Below are 25,164 nucleotides of genomic sequence, written 5' to 3' on the forward strand. Positions count from 1 at the left end.
TAGTGGCCCATCGTGGCGGTGGGGTTATGGTATGGGCAGGAAGGAGTATGTTATGGACAATGAACACAGGTGCATTTTATCGATGGTATTTTGAATGATTAAGCCTGATGGGAACGCTAAAAACACTAATTTTTATTGGTGATAAATGTCTAAAATCTTCGGGTGTACAACCCACTCATACAGTCAGGTCCATAAATATTGGGACTTCAACACAATGCTAACATTTTTGGCTCTATACACCACCACAATGGATTTGAAATGAAACGAACAAGATGTGCTTTAACTGCAGGCTGTCAGCTTTAATTTGAGGGTATTTACATCCAAATAAGGTGAACGGTGTAGGAATTACAGCAGTTTGCATATGTGCCTCCCACTTGTTAAGTAACCAAAAGTAATGGGACAATTGGTTTCTCAGCTGTTCCATGACCAGGTGTGTGTTATTCCCTTATTATCCCAATTACAATGAGCAGATAAAAGGTCCAGAGTTCATTTCAAGTGGGCCATTTGCATTTGGAATCTGTTGCTGTCAACTCTCAAGATGAGATCCAAAGAGCTGTCACTATCAGTGAAACAAGCAATCATTAGGCTGAAAAAAAAAACTAAAACAGAGAGAAAGCAAAAACATTAGGCGTGGCCAAAACAACTTTTTGGAACATTCTTAAACAGAAGGAACGCATCGGTGAATTCAGCAACACCAAAAGACCCGGAAGACTGTGGTGGATGACCGAAGAATTCTTTCCCTGGTGAAGAAAACACCCTTCACAACAGTTGGCCAGATCAAGAACACTCTCCAGGAGGTAGGTGTATGTGTGTCAGATTCAACAATCAAGAGAAGACTTCACCAGAGTGAATATAGAGGGTTCACCACAAGATGTAAACCATTGGTGAGCCTCAAAAACAGAAAGGCCAGATTAGAGTTTTCCAAACAACATTAAAAAAGCCTTCACAGTTCTGGAGCAACATCCTATGGACAGATGAGACCAAGATCAACTTGTACCAGAGTGATGGGAGGAGAAGAGTATGGAGAAGGAAAGGAACTGCTCATAATCCTAAACATACCACCTCACCAGTGAAGCATGGTGGTGGTAGTGTCATAGCGTGGGCATGTATGGCTGCCAATGGAACTGGTTCTGTTGTATTTATTGATTATGTGACTGTTGACAAAGGCAGCAGGATGAATTCTGAAGTGTTTCGGGCAATATTATCTGCTCATATTCAGCCAAATGCTTCAGAACTTGTTAGACGGCGCTTCACAGTGCAGATGGACAGTGACCCAAAGCATACTGCAAGAGCAACCAGAGTTTAAGGGACAGAAGTGGAATGTTATGCAATAGCCAAGTCAATCACCTGACCTGAATCCGATTGAGCATGCATTTCACTTGCTGAAGACAAAACTGAAGGGAAAATGCCCCAAGAACACGCAGGAACTGAAGACAGTTGCAGTAGAGGCCTGGCAGAGCATCACCGGGGATGAAACCCAGCGTCTGGTGATATCTATGCATTCCAGACTTCAGGCTGTAATTGACTGCAACGGATTTGCAACCAAGTATTAAAAAGTGAAAGTTTGATTTATGATTATTATGTCCCATTACTTTTGGTCCCTTAACAAGTGGGAGGCACATATGCAAACTGTTGTAATTCCTTCACCTGATTTGGATGTAAATAAAAGTCTGCAGTTAAAGCACATCTTGTTCGTTTCATTTCAAATCCATTGTGGTGGTGTATCGAGCCAAAAATTTTAGCATTGTGTTGAAGTCCCAATATATATGGGCCTGACTGTATATACACAACACAGGCTTTGAGAGGGGTTACACTGTTTTATGTGAACCATATATATAACCACGTAGTGAAACCTCTGGATCTGGACGAAGTGGTGTGCTCATAATGTACTGATGACACACGATTGCACCCCCACAGTATTGTTAGCAGTCTGATCACAACACCCCCCCTAACAGAAATATCTGATGGCCAGCTTATCCAAGCTACTAGTGCACCACCAGAGTGAGGTCCTAGAAGTAGTTAGCGTGTATGCTACCTAGGACACATCCGGGGTAGTCTCTAACATAAGCTAGCGTGGCTGGCATTTGATATATCCAGCACAATCCTTGTCCCTAATCCTAGGAGACGTACAATTAGAATGGCTCAATGCGTTTATGTGTCGACATATACGTCATCAGGAGCCTAATAAAAGACGCAGGTAATTATAAGGATCCTAGCGCCGATGCTACCATCAGAGCGTCACTGCAACAAGTCAGGCAGTGACTTATAATGACCTGCGTCTCTTTTATTAGGCTCCGATGAAGTGCCAAGTATGACGGCACAGAAACGCGTTGAGCCATTCTAATTGTACGTCTCCTAGGATTAGGGACAAGGATTGTGCTGGATGTATCAAATGCCAGCCACGCTAGCTTATGTTAGAGACTACCCCGGATGTGTCCTAGGTAGCATACACGCTAACTACTTCTAGGACCTCACTCTGGTGGTGCACTAGTAGCTTGGATAAGCTGGCCATCAGATATTTCTGTTAGGGGGGGTGTTGTGATCGGACTGCTAACAATACTGTAGGGGTGCAATCGTGTGTCATCAGTACATTACGAGCACACCACTTAGTCCAGATCCAGAGGTTTCACTGTGTGGTTATATATATGGTTCACATAGCAGACAGTGTAACCCCTCTCAAAGCCTGTGTTGTGTATATAAGAGTGGGTTGTACACCCCAAGATTTTAGAGATCACCAATAAAAATGCATTCGCGTTTTTAATGTTCCCATCAGGCTTAGTTAAATTGATCATTGGAGTTGTTGCAATAACAAATTTTTTATTTGATACCATAAAAAAGTATTGCAATACTCTATACCATGCAAAAAAAATAAACCAAAAAAGCCACATGCATCCCGTATTTTAAAAAAATTGCCAATCGCGCAGTTTTTTTTTTCTGTTCCTGCGTTCACCACATAGATTTTTTTCTACTTTAATAGTTCGGACATGGCGATGTGATAGGTTTATATATTTTATACTTAATTTTATTTTTTTTACTTTTTATTTAATAACTATTTCCCCCCTTAGGGGCTAGAACCTTCACACTCTCCCTGCTGCCCTGTGCATAGTACATACAGCAGCATGCAGCCGACTATGGCAGCCAGGGCTTCAGTAGCGTCCTGGCTGCCATGGTAACCGATCAGATCCCCAAGATTACACTGCTGGGGCTCTGATCAGAAGCTGCCACTGCACCACCAATGAGAGGAGGTGATGGAACTCTGTGGCCACTGCCACCAATGATTTTAATACTGGGGGGGTTGAGGGGGGCGCTGCACCACTAATTATTCTAATACTGGGGGAGTTGAGGGGGGGCAGGCACACTGCGCCACCAATGATAATTAACATTTAATACAGGAGGCGGGTACTGGCAGCAAATCAGCGGCAGTTAACCGCTCAGGTACCGCACCTGAGGGGTTAACTGCCGCTAATCGCAGCTCCATGTCAGAGGCAGGGTGCCGGCAATGTGATTCTGCTGCTGGCACCTGTCTCCTGTATTAAAATTTAAAGAGTACCTTTTGTGGGTTTGGACTTGGTTAAGTTAGCAGGACATGTAGAGCGGTGCCCAGGGATCTCCCTGCATCTACTTTTATTCCTGGGCGCCACTCTGTTTGCCCGCTGTGCCCCAGTTACAGTCTCCTGCTCCGTATGCTAATTACTACTATCGGAGCGATGGGGAGGAGACATCAGCCTTTTTCCGGGCGTTCCTTCTCGGAACGCCCAGGAGAGAAGCTGATTTCTCCTCCCCATCGCTCCGATGCACAGGCGAACGGAGCGGCGCCCAGGAATAATAGGTGCAGGAAGATCCCTAGGCGCCGCTCTACATGTCCTGCTAACTTAACTAAGTCCGAACCCATAAAAAAGGTCCTCCTATCATTGGTGGTGCAGTGGGCCCGCCCTGTGCTGCCGAGGGAACATGAGCGCGCTGACAGCAGCGTGCCCATGTTCTGTGATACTAGACTGCGCAGAAGCGCAAGCCAGTATAGAAAAAAATGGAAATACAAAAGTATCGAATGCATTTTGAATGCACAGAGATACCGTGACGAGATCCTGAGGCCCATTGTTGTGCCATTCATCCACGACTATCACCTCATGTTGCAGCATGATAATGCACGGCCCCATATTGCAAGGATCTGTATACAATTCCTGGAAGCTGAAAACATCCCAGTTCTTGCATGGCCAGCATACTCACCTGACATGTCACCCATTGAGCATGTTGGGATGCTCTGGATCGGCGTATACGACAGCGTGTTCTAGTTCCTGCCAATATTCTGCACCTTCATGTATTTGCATTGATGTGTTGCATTGCGTGAGGCAAATAGTGGCCACACCAGATACTGACTTGATTTCAGAGTGGCCTTTTATTGTGGACAGTCTAAGGCACACCTGTGCAATATTCATGCTGTCTAATCAGCACCTTGATATGCCACACCTGTGAAGTGGGATGGATTATCTTGGCAAAGGAGAAGTGCTCACTAACACAGATTTAGACAGATTTGTGAACAATATTTGAGAGTAATGGGTCTTTTGTGTATGTAGAAAACGTTTCAGATCTTTCAGTTCAGCTCATGCAAAATGGGAGCAAAACCGAAAGTGTTGCGTTTATATTTTTGTTCAGTGTATGTGAGCAACCCAAGAGTAGCAGCAAGTGTATTGGAAGTGGTGCAGCCATCTTGGATGGTAGAAGAGCCTTGGAAACTGTTGATCCACAGCTCAAAAGGTGAACAGTAGGGTCAACAGGTAAGTGTTCTATTTGCTCCCCGGTAAATGTAAATCTTTTTTCTTGAAACTGAGGGTTGTTTTACACTGCAGACAATGCATTGCGGAAGGTTCCCATCTCAGCAAGCTGCCTCAAACACAGAGGCTGATCTGTGTTTGTATAAAAGGAAACAAAAAACTAATGCCTTCTGGACACAGGATTTTTGGCAACACTTGGACTGAAATAAGGAACAAAAAAGGATTAGAGGACAGGAAGTAAAAAAATTTGTTTGTAAAAAGAAAAGCTTTTACGTAGTTTATCAGTTACCAATCACAATGCTGCACCGGACATGAGCGCTTACTTTCTGTGCTTCTTCATGATTTCCAAAATTAACAAAACCGAATCCACGTGAGTGTCCGCTGTCATCCATCATTACTTTTACACTTAAGGTGTTTCCTAAGGAAGAAAACTACATATTTTTTTTATTCTGAGGCACTACACAGTATGGTAAATAGGTGAGAACAAAGATGCAAAAGCTTGACAATATAAAATGCAACATGCTACAGAGTGTCCACCTCCACTGGAATGTCCCAGCGGCAGAATCCACATGTGTTACATGAGGATTTTGCTGGGGAATACACAACATGACTGCCATATGGTGGATGTGAACATCCACAGCATACCTGACTTTTCTGCACAAAGTTTCCAACATATGCACCAAATCAGTCTGAAGTAACCCCGAATAGAAGGAGAGAACCCTCCCTATACAGCCTGGACTGTATGAAGTAGTGATACAGTGACAGATTATAGTATAGGCTTCTCTGAAGAGACGAGTTTGTGTCAAATAGCCTGAGGAAGGAGATTCCACAAGAGGGGAGAAGTCCTGGAGGAGAACACAGTGGACATGTTTCAAAGAGGAACACCTTCTGATGGCCCACAACTGTTCTACATGCACTGGAATAAACTATGTAGCCTATGTACATATCCTGATGTACTACTGTATATATTCCCTTCCACAGCAAGCAGACATCAGCGCTCAGAGAACACATTTTTGACAGCGAATATACAGGGAGTGCAGAACTATTAGGCAAGTTGTATTTTTGAGGATTAATTTTATTATTGAACAACAACCATGTTCTCAATGAACCCAAAAAACTCATTAATATCAAAGCTGAATATTTTTGGAAGTAGTTTTTAGTTTTAGCTATTTTAGGGGGATATCTGTGTGTGCAGGTGACTATTACTGTGCATAATTATTAGGCAACTTAACAAAAAACAAATATATACCCATTTCAATTATTTATTTTTACCAGTGAAACCAATATAACATCTCAACATTCACAAATATACATTTCTGACATTCAAAAACAAAACAAAAACAAATCAGTGACCAATATAGCCACCTTTCTTTGCAAGGACACTCAGAATCAATGGATGGCAGGCTTTTGTCAGTGTTTTGATCTGTTCACCATCGACATTGCGTGCAGCAGCAACCACAGCCTCCCAGACACTGTTCAGAGAGGTGTACTGTTTTCCCTCCTTGTAAATCTCACATTTGATGATGGACCACAGGTTCTCAATGGGGTTCAGATCAGGTGAACAAGGAGGCCATGTCATTAGATTTTCTTCTTTTATACCCTTTCTTGCCAGCCACGTTGTGGAGTACTTGGACGCGTGTGATGGAGCATTGTCCTGCATGAAAATCATGTTTTTCTTGAAGGATGCAGACTTCTTCCTGTACCACTGCTTGAAGAAGGCGTCTTCCAGAAACTGGCAGTAGGACTGGGAGTTGAGCTTGACTCCATCCTCAACCCGAAAAGGCCCCACAAGCTCATCTTTGAGGATACCAGCCCAAACCAGTACTCTACCTCCACCTTGCTGGCGTCTGAGTCGGACTGGAGCTCTCTGCCCTTTACCAATCCAGCCTCACTCATTTCATCAGTCCATAAAACCTTAGAAAAATCAGTCTTGAGATATTTCTTGGCCAAGTCTTGACGTTTCAGCTTGTGTGTCTTGTTCAGTGGTGGTCGTCTTTCAGCCTTTCTTACCTTGGCCATGTCTGAGTATTGCACACCTTGTGCTTTTGGGCACTTCAGTGATGTTGCAGCTCTGAAATATGGCCAAACTGGTGGCAAGTGGCATCTTGGCAGCTGCACGCTTGACTTTTCTCAGTTCATGGGCAGTTATTTTGCGCCTTGGTTTTTCCACACGCTTCTTGCGACCCTGTTGACTATTTTGAATGAAACGCTTGATTGTTCGATGATCACGCTTCAGAAGCTTTGCAATTTTAAGAGTGCTGCATCCCTCTGCAAGATATCTCACTATTTTTGACTTTTCTGAGCCTGTCAAGTCCTTCTTTTGACCCATTTTGCCAAAGGAAAGGATGCACATCACCTAATATGCTTAATTGGTAGTAGGCTTTCGAGCCTATACAGCTTGGAGTAAGACAACATGTATAAAGAGGATGATGTGGTCAAAATACTCATTTGCCTAATAATTCTGCACTCCCTGTATTACAAAGTATAAAAGCAATAGGTGAGCATTGTAAACCAAACTAGAAAAGCTACAATTTCTGGGGAAATTGAGTGAAGTATTCTTGCCTCCACCAGTAGTCTACAACTGGAGTGGGCGGAGTAACTGGGTGGAGTGGCTTGAGTAACTGTTGTGTGGTTGGAGTGGCTGGAGTAACTGTGAAAAGGTTGGACTGGGCAAAGTAACTTTATGGAGTGGGCAGAGTAACTGTGTGGAGTGAGTAAAGATGGTAAACATTACACTAACCAATTGATCAAATTTAAAAAGTGCACATGGCAAGCTTGATAGAGTGAGAAATGCATTTCAACTTTTATTTATTTATATAGCACATTTAATTGCAATGTTGTTTCCCAAAGTGCTTCAGTTACATTAAAACATACATTTATAAAAACATTAGCAGCAGATTTGTGTAGGTGGGCTTGAAAATGAGGGAGTGGTGGCAGTTTAGAAATCATGTCCTGATTTTTCAGCTCACACTCTAGCTTTTGTAACTCTGCTGACTGCTCACACACCTGGGTTCCTATGGCAACTCACTCTACAGCAAGGGCAGAGAAGAGCGGTTAAAAAATGAGATTTTTGTATAACTTACCAGTAAAATCTCTTTCTCGCGCTTCATTGGGGGACACAGGAACCGTGGGTATAGCTATGTCCTCTAGGAGGCATTGACACTAGATAAAGCTGTTAGCTCCGCCCCTGTCAGCTATACCTCCTCCAGCCTGGAGAGAGAGCTTCAGTTTGTGTACAAGCAGGAGAGGCAAGTCAACCAAAGAAAAAACATTGAACACCAACCATGCCAAAAGACCCAACGGGGTTCAAACCAGCAACTGCCACTACTGTGGTCGAACAACAATACTGGCTGGGTGCTGTGTCCCCCAATGAAGAGCGAGAAAGATTTTACTGGTAAGTTATACAAAAACCTCCTTTTCTCGCCCATATTCATTGGGGGACACAGGAACTGTGGGATGTTCAAAAGCAGTCCACAGGGAGGGAAAAACCACAGACCCATGGAAGCAATCGTCCTTGCAGGCCTCTAAGAAACTGCCGCCTGCAAGACCAAGCGGCCTAAGGCAGCGTCCAAAGTATGCACCTGGTAAAATCTTGTGAATATGTGTAAGGAGGACAAGTAGCCGCCTTACACGACTGTGCAGCCGAAGCGTGATTCCTCCGAGCCCAAGATGCACCCACGGCACTGGTGGAGTGAGCCGTGACACCTAAGGGCGGAACTCTGCCTCGGGCACAGTATGCTTCAGCAATTGTAGACCGAATTTAGCGTGCAATTTCCACCTTGGAAGCAGCCAATCCCTTTCGAGGACCCGCCGGAGTTACAAAAAGGGGATCTGTACGGTGAAAGGGACCGGAGGCTGCTAAATAGATCTTCAGAGCTCTGACAAGGTCGAAATTGAGCAACTCCTTTTCCTTAGGGTGCGAAGGAGATGGGCACAGTGAGGGAAGGACAATTTGCTCGTTAATATGGAAGTCAGAGACCACCTTCGGAAGAAGAGGAGGGACAGGCCAGCAAATCACCTTGTCCCTATGAATAACCAGGAAGGATTCTATGCAAGAGAGCGCCGCCAACCAGAAAAAAATACCTTCCAGGACAGGAGTAGAACAGAAATCTCCCGCAACGGCTCCAAGGGAAGCCTGGAGCGCCGAGAGGACTAAATTCAGATACCAAGGCAGTAAAGGAGGACAGTATGGAGTAACCGTGCCACTCCCGGAAGAAAGGTCCTTACAGACCCCAAGGGGGTGGCCAGAGGGGGCTGGAAAAGGATAGAAAGCGCCGACACCTGACACTTCAAGAACTAAGGGCCAGACCAAGGTCCAACCCCGATTGTAGAAAGGCAGGACCGTGGGGAGAGAAAAATGAAGTGGCAGAACTTTTCTGCTTCCACAGAAACCCAGGAAGGACCTCCAGGTCCTGTAATAGATCCTGGACGATGCAGGCTTGCGGACGACATCCGCCGAAAAACCTCTTCACGTAGAATGGCGGACTTAATAGCCACGTCCGGGCGACTCCAACGCAGACAGACTGCCTCGAACACCTTCTGCAGTCCAGGAATACAGAAGGGAGAGGCAAGCAGCCGTTTGTTCGAGGAGGAAGAAGAAATAGAAGGGTGTCCCATTCCAGGAATGGAACGTCTATCAGCGTGGCAAGATGTGACAGCAACCCTGCTCCATCTGGTGTGGGGAGTCTCGTAGTCTACCCCCGGAATGGGCGGTGGGGAAGTATGATCACCAGAAGGCTGACGTGACCTAGACATCAGTCATGTCTAGAGAGGTAATATAGATACAGGTAGCACACCCAGGACCAATGGGAAGGATTCACCTGTAGAAGGATAGATGTGGAGTGCGCCACATCCCACCAACCGTGTCCGGAACTCTGGAATAGAAGGCCACTAAAGAATACCGAAGGCCACTAAAGAATACCCTGTGCAGATGCAGATGCAACCAGGGATTAGTGGCTGTGCCAAAACCTCGAAGAGGAGGAAGCCAAGCAAGGGGAGCAACAACTGTATCGCTAGCCCATACCCCAGCAGAGAAGGGGGCCATACCACAGAGGCCACCAATTCAGAGCTAGAAGAATCTGCCACCTGACGAAGGAGCTGTGCAGTAAGAACTATTGTAGCGGTAACGCAAATACCACTCTCCCAGAAGTAGCCAGCGCCTGCCCCGACGGCGCAAAACTAAGGGGGAGGCGTGAGGCTATCCCGTAGAAGCCATGGTACCATACTGCCCAGTTAAGTAGAGCTAGCCTTAACACTTCACCTGGAAGGGCTCTGAACAGGAGCAACAGCAAGCTAGCGTCAGGGTAGAACCCCCAGCTGAGGGGGACTACAGAAGCAGTGAACACTCGACTTGCTGAAACGTACTCCCCATATTATGCGCAATGGCATATGCACTACGATATCAATACGTATATCAATACGATGAGGACAATGTCCTGACCGACTGGAACCGAGGAGGCCCATGGAGATGGGTGGTCTCTAGGACACAAGAAACATAGAATGTGTCAGCAGATGAGAACCATTTGGCCCATCTAGTCTGCCCAATATACTAAATACTATGGATAGCCCCTGGCCCTATCTTATATGAAGGATGGCCTTATGTCTATCCCATGCATGCTTAAACTCCTCCACTGTATTTTCAGCTACCACTTCTGCAGGAAGGCTATTCCATGCATCCACTACTCTCTCAGTAAAGTAATACTTCCTGATATTACTTTTAAACCTTTGCCCCTCTAATTTAAAACTATGTCCTCTTGTAGCAGTTTTTCTTTTAAATATTCTCTCCTCTTTTACCTTGTTAATTCCCTTTATGTATTTAAAAGGTTCTATCATATATCCTCTGTCTCGTCTTTCTTCCAAGCTATACACGTTAAGGTCCTTTAATCTTTCCTGGTAAGTTTTATCCTGCAATCCATGTACCAGTTTAGTAGCTCTTCTCTGAACTCTCTCCAAAGTATCAATATCCTTCTGGAGATATGGTCTCCAGTACTGAGCACAATACTCCAAATGAGGTCTCACTAGTGCTCTGTAGAGCGGCATGAGCACCTCCCTCTTTCTACTGGTAATTCCTCTCCCTATACACCCAAGCATTCTGCTAGCATTTCCTGCTGCTCTATGACATTGTCTGCCTACCTTTAAGTCTTCTGAAATAATGATCCCTAAATCCCTTTCCTCAGATACTGAGGTTAGGACTGTATCACTGATTTTATATTCTGCTCTTGGGTTTTTACGTCCCAGGTGCATTATCTTGCACTTATCAACATTAAATCTTAGAAACTTGCCTGGGCCAGTTGTAGGCCACGCCTGTGGGGATATATAAATCAAACTACCCAGAGGGTGGAGTGGGAACTAGAGGTCCGTCCACTGGATTGTGTAGGCTGAGCTTTATCAACCAAACGACCCCGGAGGATGGATTGGGAACTTCCAGAGGTTCTGCACTCAAGTGGGCAGAGAGGCAGGAAGAGGTTAACTGTTTTAACTTTAAGGCACATTGTACTAGAGATAGAATCCGCAGATAATCTGGTGCCGGCCGCAAGAGGTGGGAAGAATTTGCGCCAGAGCGCACGCCAACTTCCTACCAGGGATGTTATTAACCCCCTAAGTGCCCTGACACCAGCGGATAACATATAGGGGGGAGCCTTCTTCGCTCTCTTCCCTGCTTGTCCGCCGATGCATGTTCCCGGTCCGCAGCGGGGGATGAAGTTGCGGACGGGCCCAAGTATTTACGCACGGCCGACCGGAGCCGTTGGTCAGCTAGGGCGCAGAGGGACCATGAGCAAGAGCAGAGCGTCCGCTTGCGTCACTGATCCCACCCACCGGCCGGGTGTGTTCACCCCGGACTGGGAAGAGCGCGGGTCGGAATGCTTGCGGCGGACGACATCGTTCGGGTGTTAACCCTTCCGGAGCGGCGCTTCCAGGTGCCTGCTCCCGAAAGGGCGGAATCTGGTGGTAGCTGGGACCCAATAGAGCAGCGCGCTCACCTGACACCAGCTCCCGGTCCGCAGTGGAATCACTGATCCCCCTGCGCACAGCCTCCTGCTGTGTGAAGCAGCGCCTGCCTGGATGTTATTAACCCCCTAGTGCCCGTGAAGCCGTCGGCCTAGAGGGGAGTGAGAGGGAGTCCTGGTGCTACCATAAATAAAGGCTCGTGCCCGTTTCCTGGTGCCCGAATCCAAGAAACAATTCCCAAAGAGAGGGAGAGGGAATAGGGTAAAAACATACTTACCTAATCCCGTGTACTCACCTCATCTTCATATTCTTCACCCTCCCTAAGTGGACCCGCAAGGTCACCTTTTCCAGCAAGGTCACCTCCTCAGCAGCTGGCACCGGAGTGGCAGGAGTCTGGCATGGCGGGAGGGTCTTCTCTTTAGCGGACCTAGGTGACCCCTCTGCTGGTGGGATGCAGGGAGCGAGGCTGCCCTGGTCCACCTTGTCTTCTTGTGGGGGAGGAGGCAGCGTGGTGGACCAAGGCTGGCGTGCTCCCCCGGGAGAACAGGGAGGCGAGGCGACCACCGTTTCCCACCTGGAAAGAAGGAAAATAAAAAACTAAAATAGAAAAAAAATCTTCAGGAGCCACCCTGCAGAGCAGGGAGGTCTTGCCTCCTATTAACACTAGAAAAAACTGAAGCTCTCTCTCCAGGCTGGAGGGGGTATAGCTGCCAGGGGAGGAGCCAACCGCTTTATCTAGTGTGAACGCCTCCTAGAGGACATAGCTATACCCACGGTTCCTGTCTCCCCCAATGAATATGGGCGAGAAACAAACTGCTCCAACTTGCTCACTTCACTGGTGGTTGCCATCTTCAAACGGTTTTAGTTTAAAAACAAAATCCTACAGTAAAGAGCTTTATATTGTGAGAATCCAAAGACCCAGAGCTACATTGTGATGCATAGTATGTCTCTGAAATATTACAAATTAAGGCACAGTCGCAGTTTAGAAAATGCCCTTCAAATTTGAGGTGGCTAGAGTAGAGTTTCAATGAATGTCAATGGGAGGCGTGAGTTGCAAACAAATGGTCATATTGTGAAAACTATCAGGACTATGGCTTAGCCGTGGACATTTATAGTGGCAGCAGGGATAGGTGAACGTTTTAATATAAGATTTGTGTAGGGAGTGGTGGCAGTTTAGAAATTATGTGCTGATTTTTCAGCTACCACTCTAGTTTTGAACATTCCGCCATTCATTCCTATTGGACCAATTTTGCCACAAAAACGCAGATATTTCGTGAACCATTCGGCGAAACGTTTCACAAAATAATAGCACACCAATCGGGAACAATCAGTATGTTTCAGTATATTACTGTCTATGTAGTGTAAAAACTGTGGGAGGAGTTAGGGTGGTAAATTTGGCTATAATAATAAGAATATATATGTGAGATAACCGTAAGTGGTCTTGCCATGCAATAACACTTATTTAAAAGGAAGCTGGATGAGTGCTTGATGCCTTCTGTTAAGTACATACATGCTTCGGTGTGAAAAGTATTAGGCCTTATGCACACTACCATTTCCTTATTGTGGTCTGCAAACAGTATGGACACCGTCCATGTGCAATGAGCATTTTTCTTACTCATTACTAGAAATTACTATTCATGTCCGCAGTATGGACAGGAATAGGACATGTACTATAATTTGCAGAACAGACACATGGTTGCAGACAGCACACAGATGACATCTGTGTGCTGTCCATTTCTCTGCGGACCCACAGAAATAAATGGGTCTGTGTGCAATCCAGAAAAAATACGGATCGGACACTGATACGGATACAAAAAATGGTCATGAGCATGAGGCCTTAAGATATTCATGTCATTTTATAATGTTATCCTGCCCCTGTTAATGGCAATATATTGTTGTACATGCCATCACGCATGCCGGACAATAATCTGAATGAGAGGCGATCGTGGATGAACAGACTGTATACAGGTGCAAAAACGTAATAAACATTTCCTCCTTCAGCAGTCAAATCCACTGCTGCAGAGACAGTTTTAACAGCTCTTATATTACAAAGCATGACTACTTAGGGGGACATTTATTAGGACCAGCGTTTTAGACTGGCGGTGGATCTGTCGGAGTTATGAAGAGGCACAGGCCTATACACAACTTCGTCTGCTCCTCCGCCAGTGACCCTAAATGACCCCCTTAGGCCCCTTTCACACGGCCGAGTATTCCGCGCGGATGCGATGCGCGAGTTGAACGCATTGCACCCGCAGTGAATACCGACCCATTCATTTCTATGGGGCTGTTCACATGAGCGGTGATTTTCACGCATCACTTATGCGTTGCGTGAAAATCGCAGCATGCTCCTCTTTGTGCGTTGCGGTGCGATAATCCACGCAACGCAGGCCCCATAGAAGTGAATGGGGTTGCGTGAAAATCGCAAGCATCCGCAAGCAAGTGCGGATGTGGTGCAATTTTCACACACGGTTGCTAGGAGACGATCGGGATGGAGACCTGATTATTAGTATTTTCCCTTATAACATGGTTATAAGGGGAAATAATAGCATTCTGAATATAGAATGCATAGTAAAATAGCACTGGAGGGGTTAAAAAAAAAAATCATCTCACCTTAATCCACTTGCTCGCGTAGCCCGGCATCTCCTTCTGTCTTCATCTGAGCTTTGTGCAGTAACAAAGACCTCTGGTGACGTCACAGTCATCACATGATCCATCACCATGGTAAAAGATCATGTGATGACCGGAGTGACGTCATCACAGGTCCTGATCATGTATTTAATGCTCACCCCAGGTCCTGTTCAGCAAAGGAGTCAGAAGGAGATGCCGGCTACGCGAGCAAGTGGATTAAGGAGAGTTAAAAAAAAAAAATAACCCTTCTAGCGCAATTTTACTATGCATTCTGTATTCAGATTGCTATTATTTTCCCTTATAACCATGTTATAAGGGAAAATAATACAATCTACAGAACATCGATCCTAAGCCTGAACTTCTGTGAAGAAGTTCAGGTACCAAACACGCGCGGAAAAATCGCGGGTGTTCCCGCAACGCCCGTGTGAAAGGGGCCTTAGTCTTTTACACCGTCTTGACCAATGTGAAGCACACTGTGCAACTACCGACTGCAACAGTGTAATCACTAAAGTGATTAGTGAACGTATACTAAATTTTAAAGAAAAATATTACGGGAGCGTTTCTATTTCTATGCTGCAGGAACACGGGTCAAAGATGTGCTTGCAGAGCTCACAAAACCTAAATATATGGCCACATGGAAAATCAGCACCCGTAAAACCAGAATCCTAAACAGACATGCTGCATACTGAACCCGCAGGGCGAGTCAGTTAATGCTGCAGGATTTCTGTGCAGCTTGTGAAAGATATCTGAAATCTCATCAACTGTGCTTGTACTGCAGAACTTATGCCACGTTTGGCTGAACCAAAATCTTTTAAGGGATATCTGGTTCTGATAGTTTGGATATGTCATAAATCCATGACCTGTAGGGGTAACTGCTGGGAGCACCGCCAATTTCCCCTGCATAGTGGCACAGCACATTGAATGGAGTGCGCTCTCTCCACAACGGGTAAACCAGGAGTGGCAATGCATGGCAGGAATCACAGATCCATGTTATGGCATATCCTAGCAATAAGCATTAGACTACAAGCTGGAAATACACATTTAACCAGAAGATTACAGATTGCAATCTTTCTTATCGATCTATGTGCTACATACCAAAGGCAGAAAAGATTTGCTTTAGTTTTACATCATCCATATCTTCACCAAAATTCTTAATGTAGACATTAGTAAACTCCAGAACTTTCGCCCCATATTCCATTTCTCTTTCCCTCCGTGATTTAAAATGGCCAACAAATCTACGAATCATAAAGAGAAATGTAATTCTATATGAGCCTGATGCTAGCGGTAAGAGCACATATAAAACACTTCCTAATCACTGCAGTTCTTAAAACCTGTAAATTCCTGAGGTCCCTTCATGACCAGGCCATTTTTTTTTTTAGCAAATCTGACTAGTGTCACTTTATGTGGTGATAACTTTAAAACGCTTTTACTTATCCAAGCCATTCTGAAACTGTTTTCTCGTCACATATTGTACATTTTTATTTATTAAAAAAAAAAAAAAAACTACCAAGTTTAACCCAAAAATTTAAAAATTAGCAAATTTCAATTTCTCTACTTTTATAATAGATAGTAATATCTCCAAAAATAGTTATTACTTTACATTTCCCATATGTCTACTTCATGTTTGGATCATTTTGAAAATGACATTTAATTTTTTGGGGACGTTAGAAGGCTTAGACGTTTAGAAGCAAATCTTAACATTTTTAAGAACAATTTCCAAACCACAATTTTTTCAGGACCAGTTCAGTTATGAAGTCACTTTCTGGGGCTTGCATATTAGAAACCACCTATAGACCTATAAACCACATTTTAGAAACTACACCCCTCAAGGTATTTAAAAACGATTTTACAAACTTTGTTAACCCTTTAGGTGCCCCACGAGAATGAAATGAAAATGGGAATGAAATTCCCAATTTTTTTTTAGCAGATTTTACATTTTAATCTATTTTTTCTGTAACACATGAAGGGTTAACAGCCAAACAAAGCTCAAAATCTACCGTATTTTTCGCCCTATAAGACAGTAAGAAAAGTGGGGTGAAAAAGGCATTGCGTCTTATGGGGCGAATGCTGCCGTTTATACCGATACACCGCCGACCGCATTCTGCACAGCGCAGTCGGAGTTGCATCAGCAAGGAGGGGCTTGGGGCCGGCATCTAGTTTTGTAATGGCAGCGGGACCAGTTCAGTCATTGTATTCTATTGCGCCAGTGTACTAATCGTATCTAACTGCAGGCAATGTTTAACTATAGAATATCTTCAATCCAGCAGTTCAAAGCTCAAAGCTGTTAGCTCCTCCCCTGGCAGCTATACCCCCTCCAGCCTGGAGAGAGAACTTCAGTTTGTGAGAAGCAGTAGGAGAAGCAAGTAAACCAATGAAATAACGTTGAACACCAACAATGCCAAGAACCCCACTAGGTTCTAACCAGCAAAAGCCACAACTGTGGCCAAACAATAATACTGGGTGGGTGCTGTGTCCCCCAATGAAGAGCGAGAAAGATTTTACTGGTAAGTTTTACAAAAATCTCGTTTTCTCGTACATATTCATTGGGGGACACAGAAACCGTGGGACGTTCAAAAGCAGTCCACAGGGAGGGAAAAACCACAGAGCCATGGAGCAAGCTCCCCTGCAGGCAACTAAGGACTGCTGCCTCTAAGACTATGCGGCCCAAGGCAGCGCCCGCCGATGCATAAGTATGCACCTAGCAAAATTTTGAGAATGTGCGTAAGGAGGGCAGTAAGCCGCCTTGCACAACTGCGCGGCCGAACCTTGAATCCTCCAAGCCCAGGAGCGCCCACCGCTCTGGTGGAGTGAGCCAAGACACCGAAGGGCTGAACCCTGCCCCGGGTGCAGTATGCTTCAGCAATTGCAGACGTGCAAATGCCACACTGGAGGCCGCCAATGCCTTGCGAGGACTCTCCGGGATGACAAAAAAAAGGGGGGGTCCGTACGCCGGAAGGAACTGGAGGCCGGCAAATAGTCAAAGCCCTGACAACGTCCAAATGGTCTAACTCCCTTTTCCTAGGGTGTGAAAGGGGGAGAGACCGTGATGGAAGGACAATATCTACATTGAAATGGAAATCAGAGATCAGGAGAAAGGAATGAACGGGCCGGAGAACCGCTTATCCCTGCAAAGAACCAGGAAGGTTCTCTGCAAGAGAGCGCCCCAACCCGGACACCCGTCTGATGGATGTGATAGCCACAAGAAAAAACTACCTTACAGGAAAGGAGTCGGAGTGACACATCCCGCAAGAGTTCAAGGGGACAATTCTGGCGCGCTGAAAGGACTAAGTTCAGATCCCAAGGCGGTAAAGGAGGACGGTATGGAGGAACCGTATGTGCCATTCCCTGAGGAAGGTATTATGGGCCCCGGGTGAGTCAGAGGACGCTGGAAAAGGATATAAAGTGCCGAACCTGACCCATCAAGGAACCAAGGGCTAAACCAAAAACCCAGAAGCGCAGGATCCACCCCTGCTAAAGGGAAGCGCTCCACAAAAACGGTAAGTGGTCCACCAATGTCCCCCGAGCCAAAGATGCTTGTGGGGAGACTAAGAAGCTGGCTGATAAACTACAGAGAAAAAAACGCCTGAATGAGGCATGTCCAACCGCAAGCCAAGGAATCAATACATTGGATAGGTAGGAGATGAAAAGGAGTTCCGTCATCGACCGTGTATTGACTGTGTAGCAACACTGCACGACGGAAATTTCGACCAGACCAAGATGAGAGAAAAACTCCTGCCTCGAGGAGAAAAGAAAGGGGAGTTCCGTTCCAGGAACAAAACTCCATCAACAGTCGTGACAGCACCCCCGCTAAGCCTGGCGTGGCGAGTCTCGTAGTCTAGCCACGGAACGTGCAGTGAAAATGCATGACTACATTGGACTGACATGGCAGTCATTAGTCAAGTCTTGAGAGGTAGTTGTAGATACGGGTAGTACACCCAGGACCAACGGGTAGGAATCACCTGTAGAAGGGGGGGGGGGGATTAGGAAAACGTCACAGCCCAAAAGTCGGTCCGGAACAAGACTGGAAGAAAAAAAAACACAGAACCAATACCCTGCATCAACGTAGATGAGGGGAAGTAGTAACGTAGGAGCTACCAAGGTTTGCGGAGTGGCCGTGAACCCTGAGCCAGAGAAGGAAAAAATGGAAGGAAAAAAGTGGCAGGGCAAAGCCCATTCCTCATCTGAGACTGGCACTACACAGAAGAAACCACCAGATGATAGTGGCAGTGCCATACTCTGCCTAAGGAGGAGACCATGCAGCGTACGCCACCGAATTTGGCGTTAGAAGAATCAGTCACCTGACGAAGGAGCCGTGCAGGGGGAGCCAGAGTATGTAATGGCTACTCCAGGACCCCCGTACCGTAGGAGCCGCAGCGTGCCCCGCCATCACAAACTGAGGGGCAGACTAGAGGAATCCGGTAGAAGCCATGGTCTCATACTGCCCCAGGGAAGGAGAGCTAACCTTAAACATTCCACCTGGGAAGGGTGTTGAACAGGAACAACCGCCAAGCCAGCGTCAGGGTAGAACCACTACCTGAGGGATTGCACCACTGCAGCAACCAGCGTAAAATCTGCACCAGCGGAGAACACGCTGCAAAGCTAAACCAGAGTGCCAGCACAACCACTTCCCACATCAGGAATGGTGGATAGGGAATATAGAGTCAGTGTCACACTCGACTTGCTGGAACGTAAGCACAATATTACGTGCCATGGTGCATGCACTACATATTGTTGAAGACACATTAGAATAGTGGAGGACCATAGAGATAGGGGACGCTAGGACACATGAGTGACGCTGGGCAAACCCCTGAGGAGAGAGGTTGTCATATTCATGTTCCAAACCGGCACCGAAGGAAAAGGACAACGTGGAAACAGCCACAGTCTCCACTGGCGGCACCGAAATACCATAAGAAGAAGAATACAGGGCACCAGCGTGTATCGATACTCGCTACGCTCCACTTGTAGAAAAAGCAAAGGCATCTATAGCCGTGGCGCAGTTGAATTGCAACATCCAAGATGTGTACTCATTCCCCACGGTAGTGGATCACTTGTGGAAGGGGCAATGTTGCAATTATCCCACCAATGAAAGGGGGTAATGCTTACGGCAAGCACTGCACTTAGTGGTAGTGCAATACTCCACCATGAAGGGTGGCAATGCAGTAATGCATCTAGCAGGAACTAAATCCAAGTAGAGAGAATACGCCTCTTACAGAAAGGGCAAGGCATATAAAGAGTGCCGTATCAATACCCCACCTACGTAAGGGGGTAAGACATACAGTAAACACTGAACCAGGGATAATGCCATAGCACCACCTATGGAAGAAGGCTAATGCATACAAGAAGTACTGTCCCCAGTGGGAATGCAGTTCCTCCACCTACTAAAAGGGGGAACGCCTACTGCCGGCACTGAAACAGTTCTAGTGTGGTTAGACCTCAATAGAGGGAGGTAATATCCAAGGGAGTACTGCATCCAGTAGCAGTGCAAATACTCTGCCTAAGGAAGGGGATAATGAATACGACAAGTACCGCTGTCTACCTCAGACGCCATCTTGGAAGATCGCACCGGAATCACGGCAGAGACCGAACCACTGATCTCCCCCTTCAGACCGAACCTCTCCAGGCAGGGAGGGTGCGTCTGAGCATGACCCTAGGGAGGAAGGGTGGGGGTGTGGAGGTGACCGAGGAGGAAATTATCCTGCTCTGGCCAGCTGTGTACAGTCTCACCTCTCAGAATCTTGTCCATGGCAGACGCAGGCTCGCCGGTGGGAGTTATCAACCAAACTACCCAGGGGTGGAATGGAAACTTCTAGAGGTTCATCCACCGGATTGCGCAGCCAGTGCTTTATCAACCAAACTACCCTGAAGGGTGACTGGGTACTCCGGGGATCCACCATTGGAGTGCGCAGGCGGTGCTTATCAACCAAACGACCCCGGAGGGTGATTGGGAAGTCCGGAGATCCACCATTGGATTAGGCAGGTGGAGAATATCAACCTAACAACCCTGGAGGGTGATTGGGAAGGTCCGGATGCACACAATTGGAGTACACAGGCAACGTTTTATCAACCAAATGACCCTGAAAGATGATTGGGAAGGTCTGGATGCACACAAGTGGATTGCGCAGGTGGTGCTCATCAACCAAAACTACCCCGGAGGGTGATTAGGAAGGTCCGGATGTACACAATCGGATTGCGCAGGTAGCGCTCGGCAACCAAGCGGACCCGGAGGGTGAATAGAAAGATAGAGATCTACCATTGGATTGCGCAGGCAGCGCTTTATTAACCAAACCGACCCCGGAGGGTGAATGGAAAACTGAAGGGGGTTCTGCAGTGATGAGGACTGAGGGGGGAGGACCCGAATGGACTTTATTTAAATTTTTTATATATAAAAAAAAAAAAAAAAAAAAAAAAAAAAACTGGGATGCCCACCTCAATTGTGCAAGACGCAGAGGACTTAAATTCCTCAACATTAAATCCCTGCAGATAGAACCCATATAATCCTGTGCCAGCCTCAAGAGATGGCTGACCAGGAAGGGTTAATTGCCGAGGCCGAGCTCTGTGGGCTACTGGGGGAGGCAAGCGGCAAAATTCGCGCCAAACCGCCCTCCTCCCCGGGGATGAAGTGCAGACCAGTAGGCCGCAAGCTGGGGCCTAACAGTATGAGACTTGGCCGACTGTATGGCCAGAGCAGCAAGGGCTGCGGAGACAACGCTGCAAGCGCGCTTACCAGACACAGCGCATCACTGTAGTCCTCACCGGAATTAAAACCGACCCCAGAGTGAAGGGTCCCCCCGCAGAGAAATGCGGCTGCTTGCACGCACATGTCAAAAAAGTGGCGCGGGTCGGAGTGAAGACGGGGCCTAATTTCGGTGCCCGGACCCAGTGCTGGCGCTAGCCTCCTGGAGTGGTGCGCTTCTAGGCGCCCGCTTCCAGGGGTGGATTATCGCTGGGGAGCGGAAGCAAGGGGAGATCAGTGTAGTTAGTCTGTAAATACTCGATCCATGCATCCGGATCAAGCGGTGCGCACAGTCGCCTGCTGTTTTTAGTAGCGCCTGCGGGGGACATGGCCATTAACCGCGTGTGCCCGTGTACCGTCGGCACAGAGGGGTAGGGAAGAGGCTGTTGAAACTGGGCTAGTGAAGGCGGCGCTTGGTAAATAAAGCCAGTGTCTGGCCAAGGAGGGAGGGAGCTGGCAATGAAGCCCATCTGCTTGCCAAATAGGAAGGAAGGGGGTTAACATACTCACCAAGTCCTGTGTACTCACCTAATCTTCCTCCTCTTCACTTCACCCTCCCTAAGTGGGCCTATAAGATCACCTTCTCCAGCAGGGTCACCTTCCCAGCAGCTGGCACCGGAGTGGCAGGAGACTGGTATGGCGGGATGGTCTTCTCTTTGGCAGACCTAGGTGACCCCTTGGCTGGCGGGATGCAGAGGAGCGAGGCTGCCCTGGGTCCACCTTGTCTTCTTGTAGGGGGAGGAGGCAGCGTGGTGGGCCAAAGCAGGCGTGCTTCGCCCCAGGAGAACAGGGAGGCGAGGCATCCACCGTTTCCCACCTAAAAGAGAAAAACTAGATGTTTGTATAACTTACCAGTAAAATCTCTTTCTCGCTCTTCATTGGGGGACACAGAGACCATGGGTATAGCTATGTCCTCTAGGAGGCGTTAACACTAGTAAAAGCTGTTAGCTCCTCCCCTGGCAGCTATACCCCCTCCAGCCTGGAGAGAGAACTTCAGTTTGTGAGAAGCAGTAGGAGAAGCAAGTAAACCAACGAAAAAATGTGGAACAGCCAATGCCGAGAACCAAACTAGGTTCCAACCAGCAACAGCCACAACTGTGGCCGAACAACAATACTGGGTGGGTGCTGTGTCCCCCAATGAAGAGCGAGAAAGATTTCACTGTTAAGTTATAAAAAAATCTCGTTTTCTCGCCCATATTCATTGGGGGACACAGAGACCATGGGACGTCCAAGAGCAGTCCAACAGGGAGGGAAAACCACAGACACATGGAGCAAGCACCCCTGCAGGCAACTAAGAACTGCCGCCTGCAAGACCATGCGGCCCAAGGCAGCGCCTGCCGATACATAAGTATGCACCTGGAGAATTTTGTGAATGTGCGAAAGGAGATCAGTAGCCGTCTTGCACAACTGCGCGGCCGAACCTTGAATCCTCCGACTGTGACACCAAAGGGCGAAACCCTGCCCCGGATGCAGTATGCTCCAGCAATTGCAGACGTGCAATTGCCACCCCGTAGACCGCCAATGCCTTGCGAGGACCCTCCGGGATGCCAAAAAAGAGGAGCCCGTACACCGGAAGGAACTGGAGGCTGGCAAATAAATTGTCAGAGCCCTGACAATGTCCAAATTGTGTAACTCCCGTTCCCTAGGGTGCGAAGGGGAGGGACATGGTGATGGAAAGACAATTTCTTCATTGAAATGGAAATCAGAGACCACCATCGGGAGAAGGAATAAACGGGCCGGAGGATCGCTTATCCCTGTGAAGAACCAGGAAGGTTCTCTGCAAGAGCGCCCAAACCCGGACACCCGCCGGATGGATGTGATAGCCACAAGAAAAAACTACATTCCAGGATCGGGGTTGGAGAGACATCTCCCGCAAGAGTTCAAGGGGGGGAATTCTGGAAACGGTAATTGGTCCACCGAAGTCCCTCGAGCCGAAGAGGCTTGTGGGGAGACTGAGAAGCCGGCTGATAAACTACCAAGAAAAAAACACCTGAATGAGGCATGTCCAACCGCAAGCCAAGGAATCAATACATTGGACAGGTAGAAGAGATGATATAAGAATCACCGGCTGAGAGGAGGTCCGTCAGCGACCGTGCATTGACGGTGTAGCAACTCTGCTCGACGGAAATATCGACCAGACCAAGAAGAGAGAAAAAACTCCTGCCTCAAGGAGGAAGAATAGAAGGGGTGTTCTGTTCCAAGAACGAAACTCCAGCAACGGAAACGGGCCGCGACAGCACCCCCGCTCCGCCTGGCATGGTGGGTCTCAGTCTAGACACGGAAAGTGCAGTGAAAAGGCATGACTACTATCGGACTGACGTGGCAGTCAGTAGTCAAGTCTTGAGAGGTAGTTGTAGAAATTGGTAGTACGCCCAGGACCAACGGGTAGGATTCACCTGTAGAAGGAGAATATGGAAAAAAAACGTCACAGTCCAACAATCAGTCCGGAACGAGACTGGAATTAAAAAAAGACAGAACCAATACCCTGCATTAACGTAGATGAGGGGAAGTAGGAACGTCGGAGCTACCAAGGTTTGCGGAGTGACCGTGAACCCTGAGTCAGAGAAGGAAAAAAACGGAAGGAGAAGGGGGCAGGGCGAAGCCCATTGCCCATCTGAGACAGGCGCCACACAAAAGTAGCCACCTGATGAGGAGGCCATGCAGCGTACGCCACCGAATTCGGCGTTAGAAGAATCCGTCACCTGACGAAAGAGCCGTGCAGGAGGAGCCAGAGTATCTAATGGCTACACCAGGACCCCCGTACCGTAGGAGCCGCAGCGTGCCTCGCCAGCACAAACTGAGAGGGCAGACTAGAGGAATCCGATAGAAGCCATGGTACCATACTGCCTCAGGGAAGGAGAACTAACCTTAAACAGTCCACCTGGGAAGGGCGTCGAACAGGAACCACCACCAAGCCAGCGTCAGGGTGGAACCCTTACCTGAGGGGATGCCCCACTGCAGCGACTGCGAACGCTAGTACCAGCGTAAAAACCGCACCAGCGGGGAACACGCTGCAACCACATCAGAAATGGTGGATAACATATTGGAACAGTGGAGGACCATGGACATAGGGACGCTAGGACACATGAGTGACGCTGGGCAACCCCCTGAAGAGAGAGGTAGTCATATTTCCGCCCCAAAGCGGCACCGAAGGAAAAGGACACAACATGGAAACAGCCACAGTATCCACTGGCGGCACCGAAATACCATTAGAAGAAGAGCACAGGGCACCAGCGTGTAACGATACACGCTACGCTCCACTTGTAGAAGAAGCTAAGGCATCTATAGCCGTGGCGTAGTTGAAGTGCAACATCCAAGATGTGTGCTCATTTCCCTCGGTAGTGGGAAGAGGCAATGCAATGTTGCAATTGTCCCACCAATGAAAGGGGGTAATGCTTACGGCAAGCACTGCCCTCAGTCATAGTGCAAGTACACCACCATGAAGGGTGGCAATGCAGTAATGCATCCAGCAGGAACCGAATCCAAGTAGAGAAAGAATGCCTCTTTCGGACAGGGCAAGGCATATGGAGAGTCCTGTATCAATACCCCACCTACGTAAGGGGGTAAGACATACAGTAAACACTGAACCAGGGATAATGCCATAGCGCCACCTATGGAAGCGGCTAAGCATACAGTAAGTACTGACCCCAGTGGGAATGCAGTTCCGCCACCTATCAAAAGGGGGAACGCTTACTGCCGGCACTGACAGTGACCCCGATGGAGGGAGGTGATATCCAAGGGAGTACTGCATCCAGTAGTAGTGTAATACTCCGCCCAAGGAAGAGGGTAATGCATACGACAAGTATTGCGGTCTACCTCGGACGCCATCTTGGAAGATCGCACCGGAATCACAGCAGAGACTGAACCACTGATCCCCCATCCAGGGAGAGGAGGGTGCGACTGAGCGTGACCGTAGGGAGGAAGGGTGGGGGTGTGGAGGTGACAGAGGAGGAAAATATCCTGCTCTGGCCCATTGTGTGCAGTCTTAACTCTCAGAATCTTGTCCATGGCAGTCGCAGGCTCGCCGGTGGGAGCCATCAACCAAACTAACTACACGGGGGTGGAATTGGAACGTCTAAAGAT

The 25,164-nt window shown here is 47.5% G+C and overlaps 1 protein-coding gene across 1 annotated transcript in view; it reads right to left on the reverse strand.

Moving 5' to 3' along the window:
• The window catches only part of LOC122941510 (embryonic polyadenylate-binding protein), an 88,987-nt gene that overhangs the window by 52,897 nt on the left and 10,926 nt on the right, over window positions 1-25,164 (reverse strand). Inside the window, exons 4-5 of the mRNA XM_044298824.1 lie at window positions 15,444-15,583; window positions 5,096-5,190 (exon numbers count right to left, since the gene is read on the reverse strand). Coding sequence (XP_044154759.1) covers window positions 5,096-5,190; window positions 15,444-15,583 — 235 coding nt within the window. The remainder of the gene's footprint in view (window positions 1-5,095; window positions 5,191-15,443; window positions 15,584-25,164) is intronic.

Source organism: Bufo gargarizans, chromosome 6, assembly GCF_014858855.1.
Source record: "Bufo gargarizans isolate SCDJY-AF-19 chromosome 6, ASM1485885v1, whole genome shotgun sequence".
NCBI lineage: Eukaryota > Metazoa > Chordata > Amphibia > Anura > Bufonidae > Bufo > Bufo gargarizans.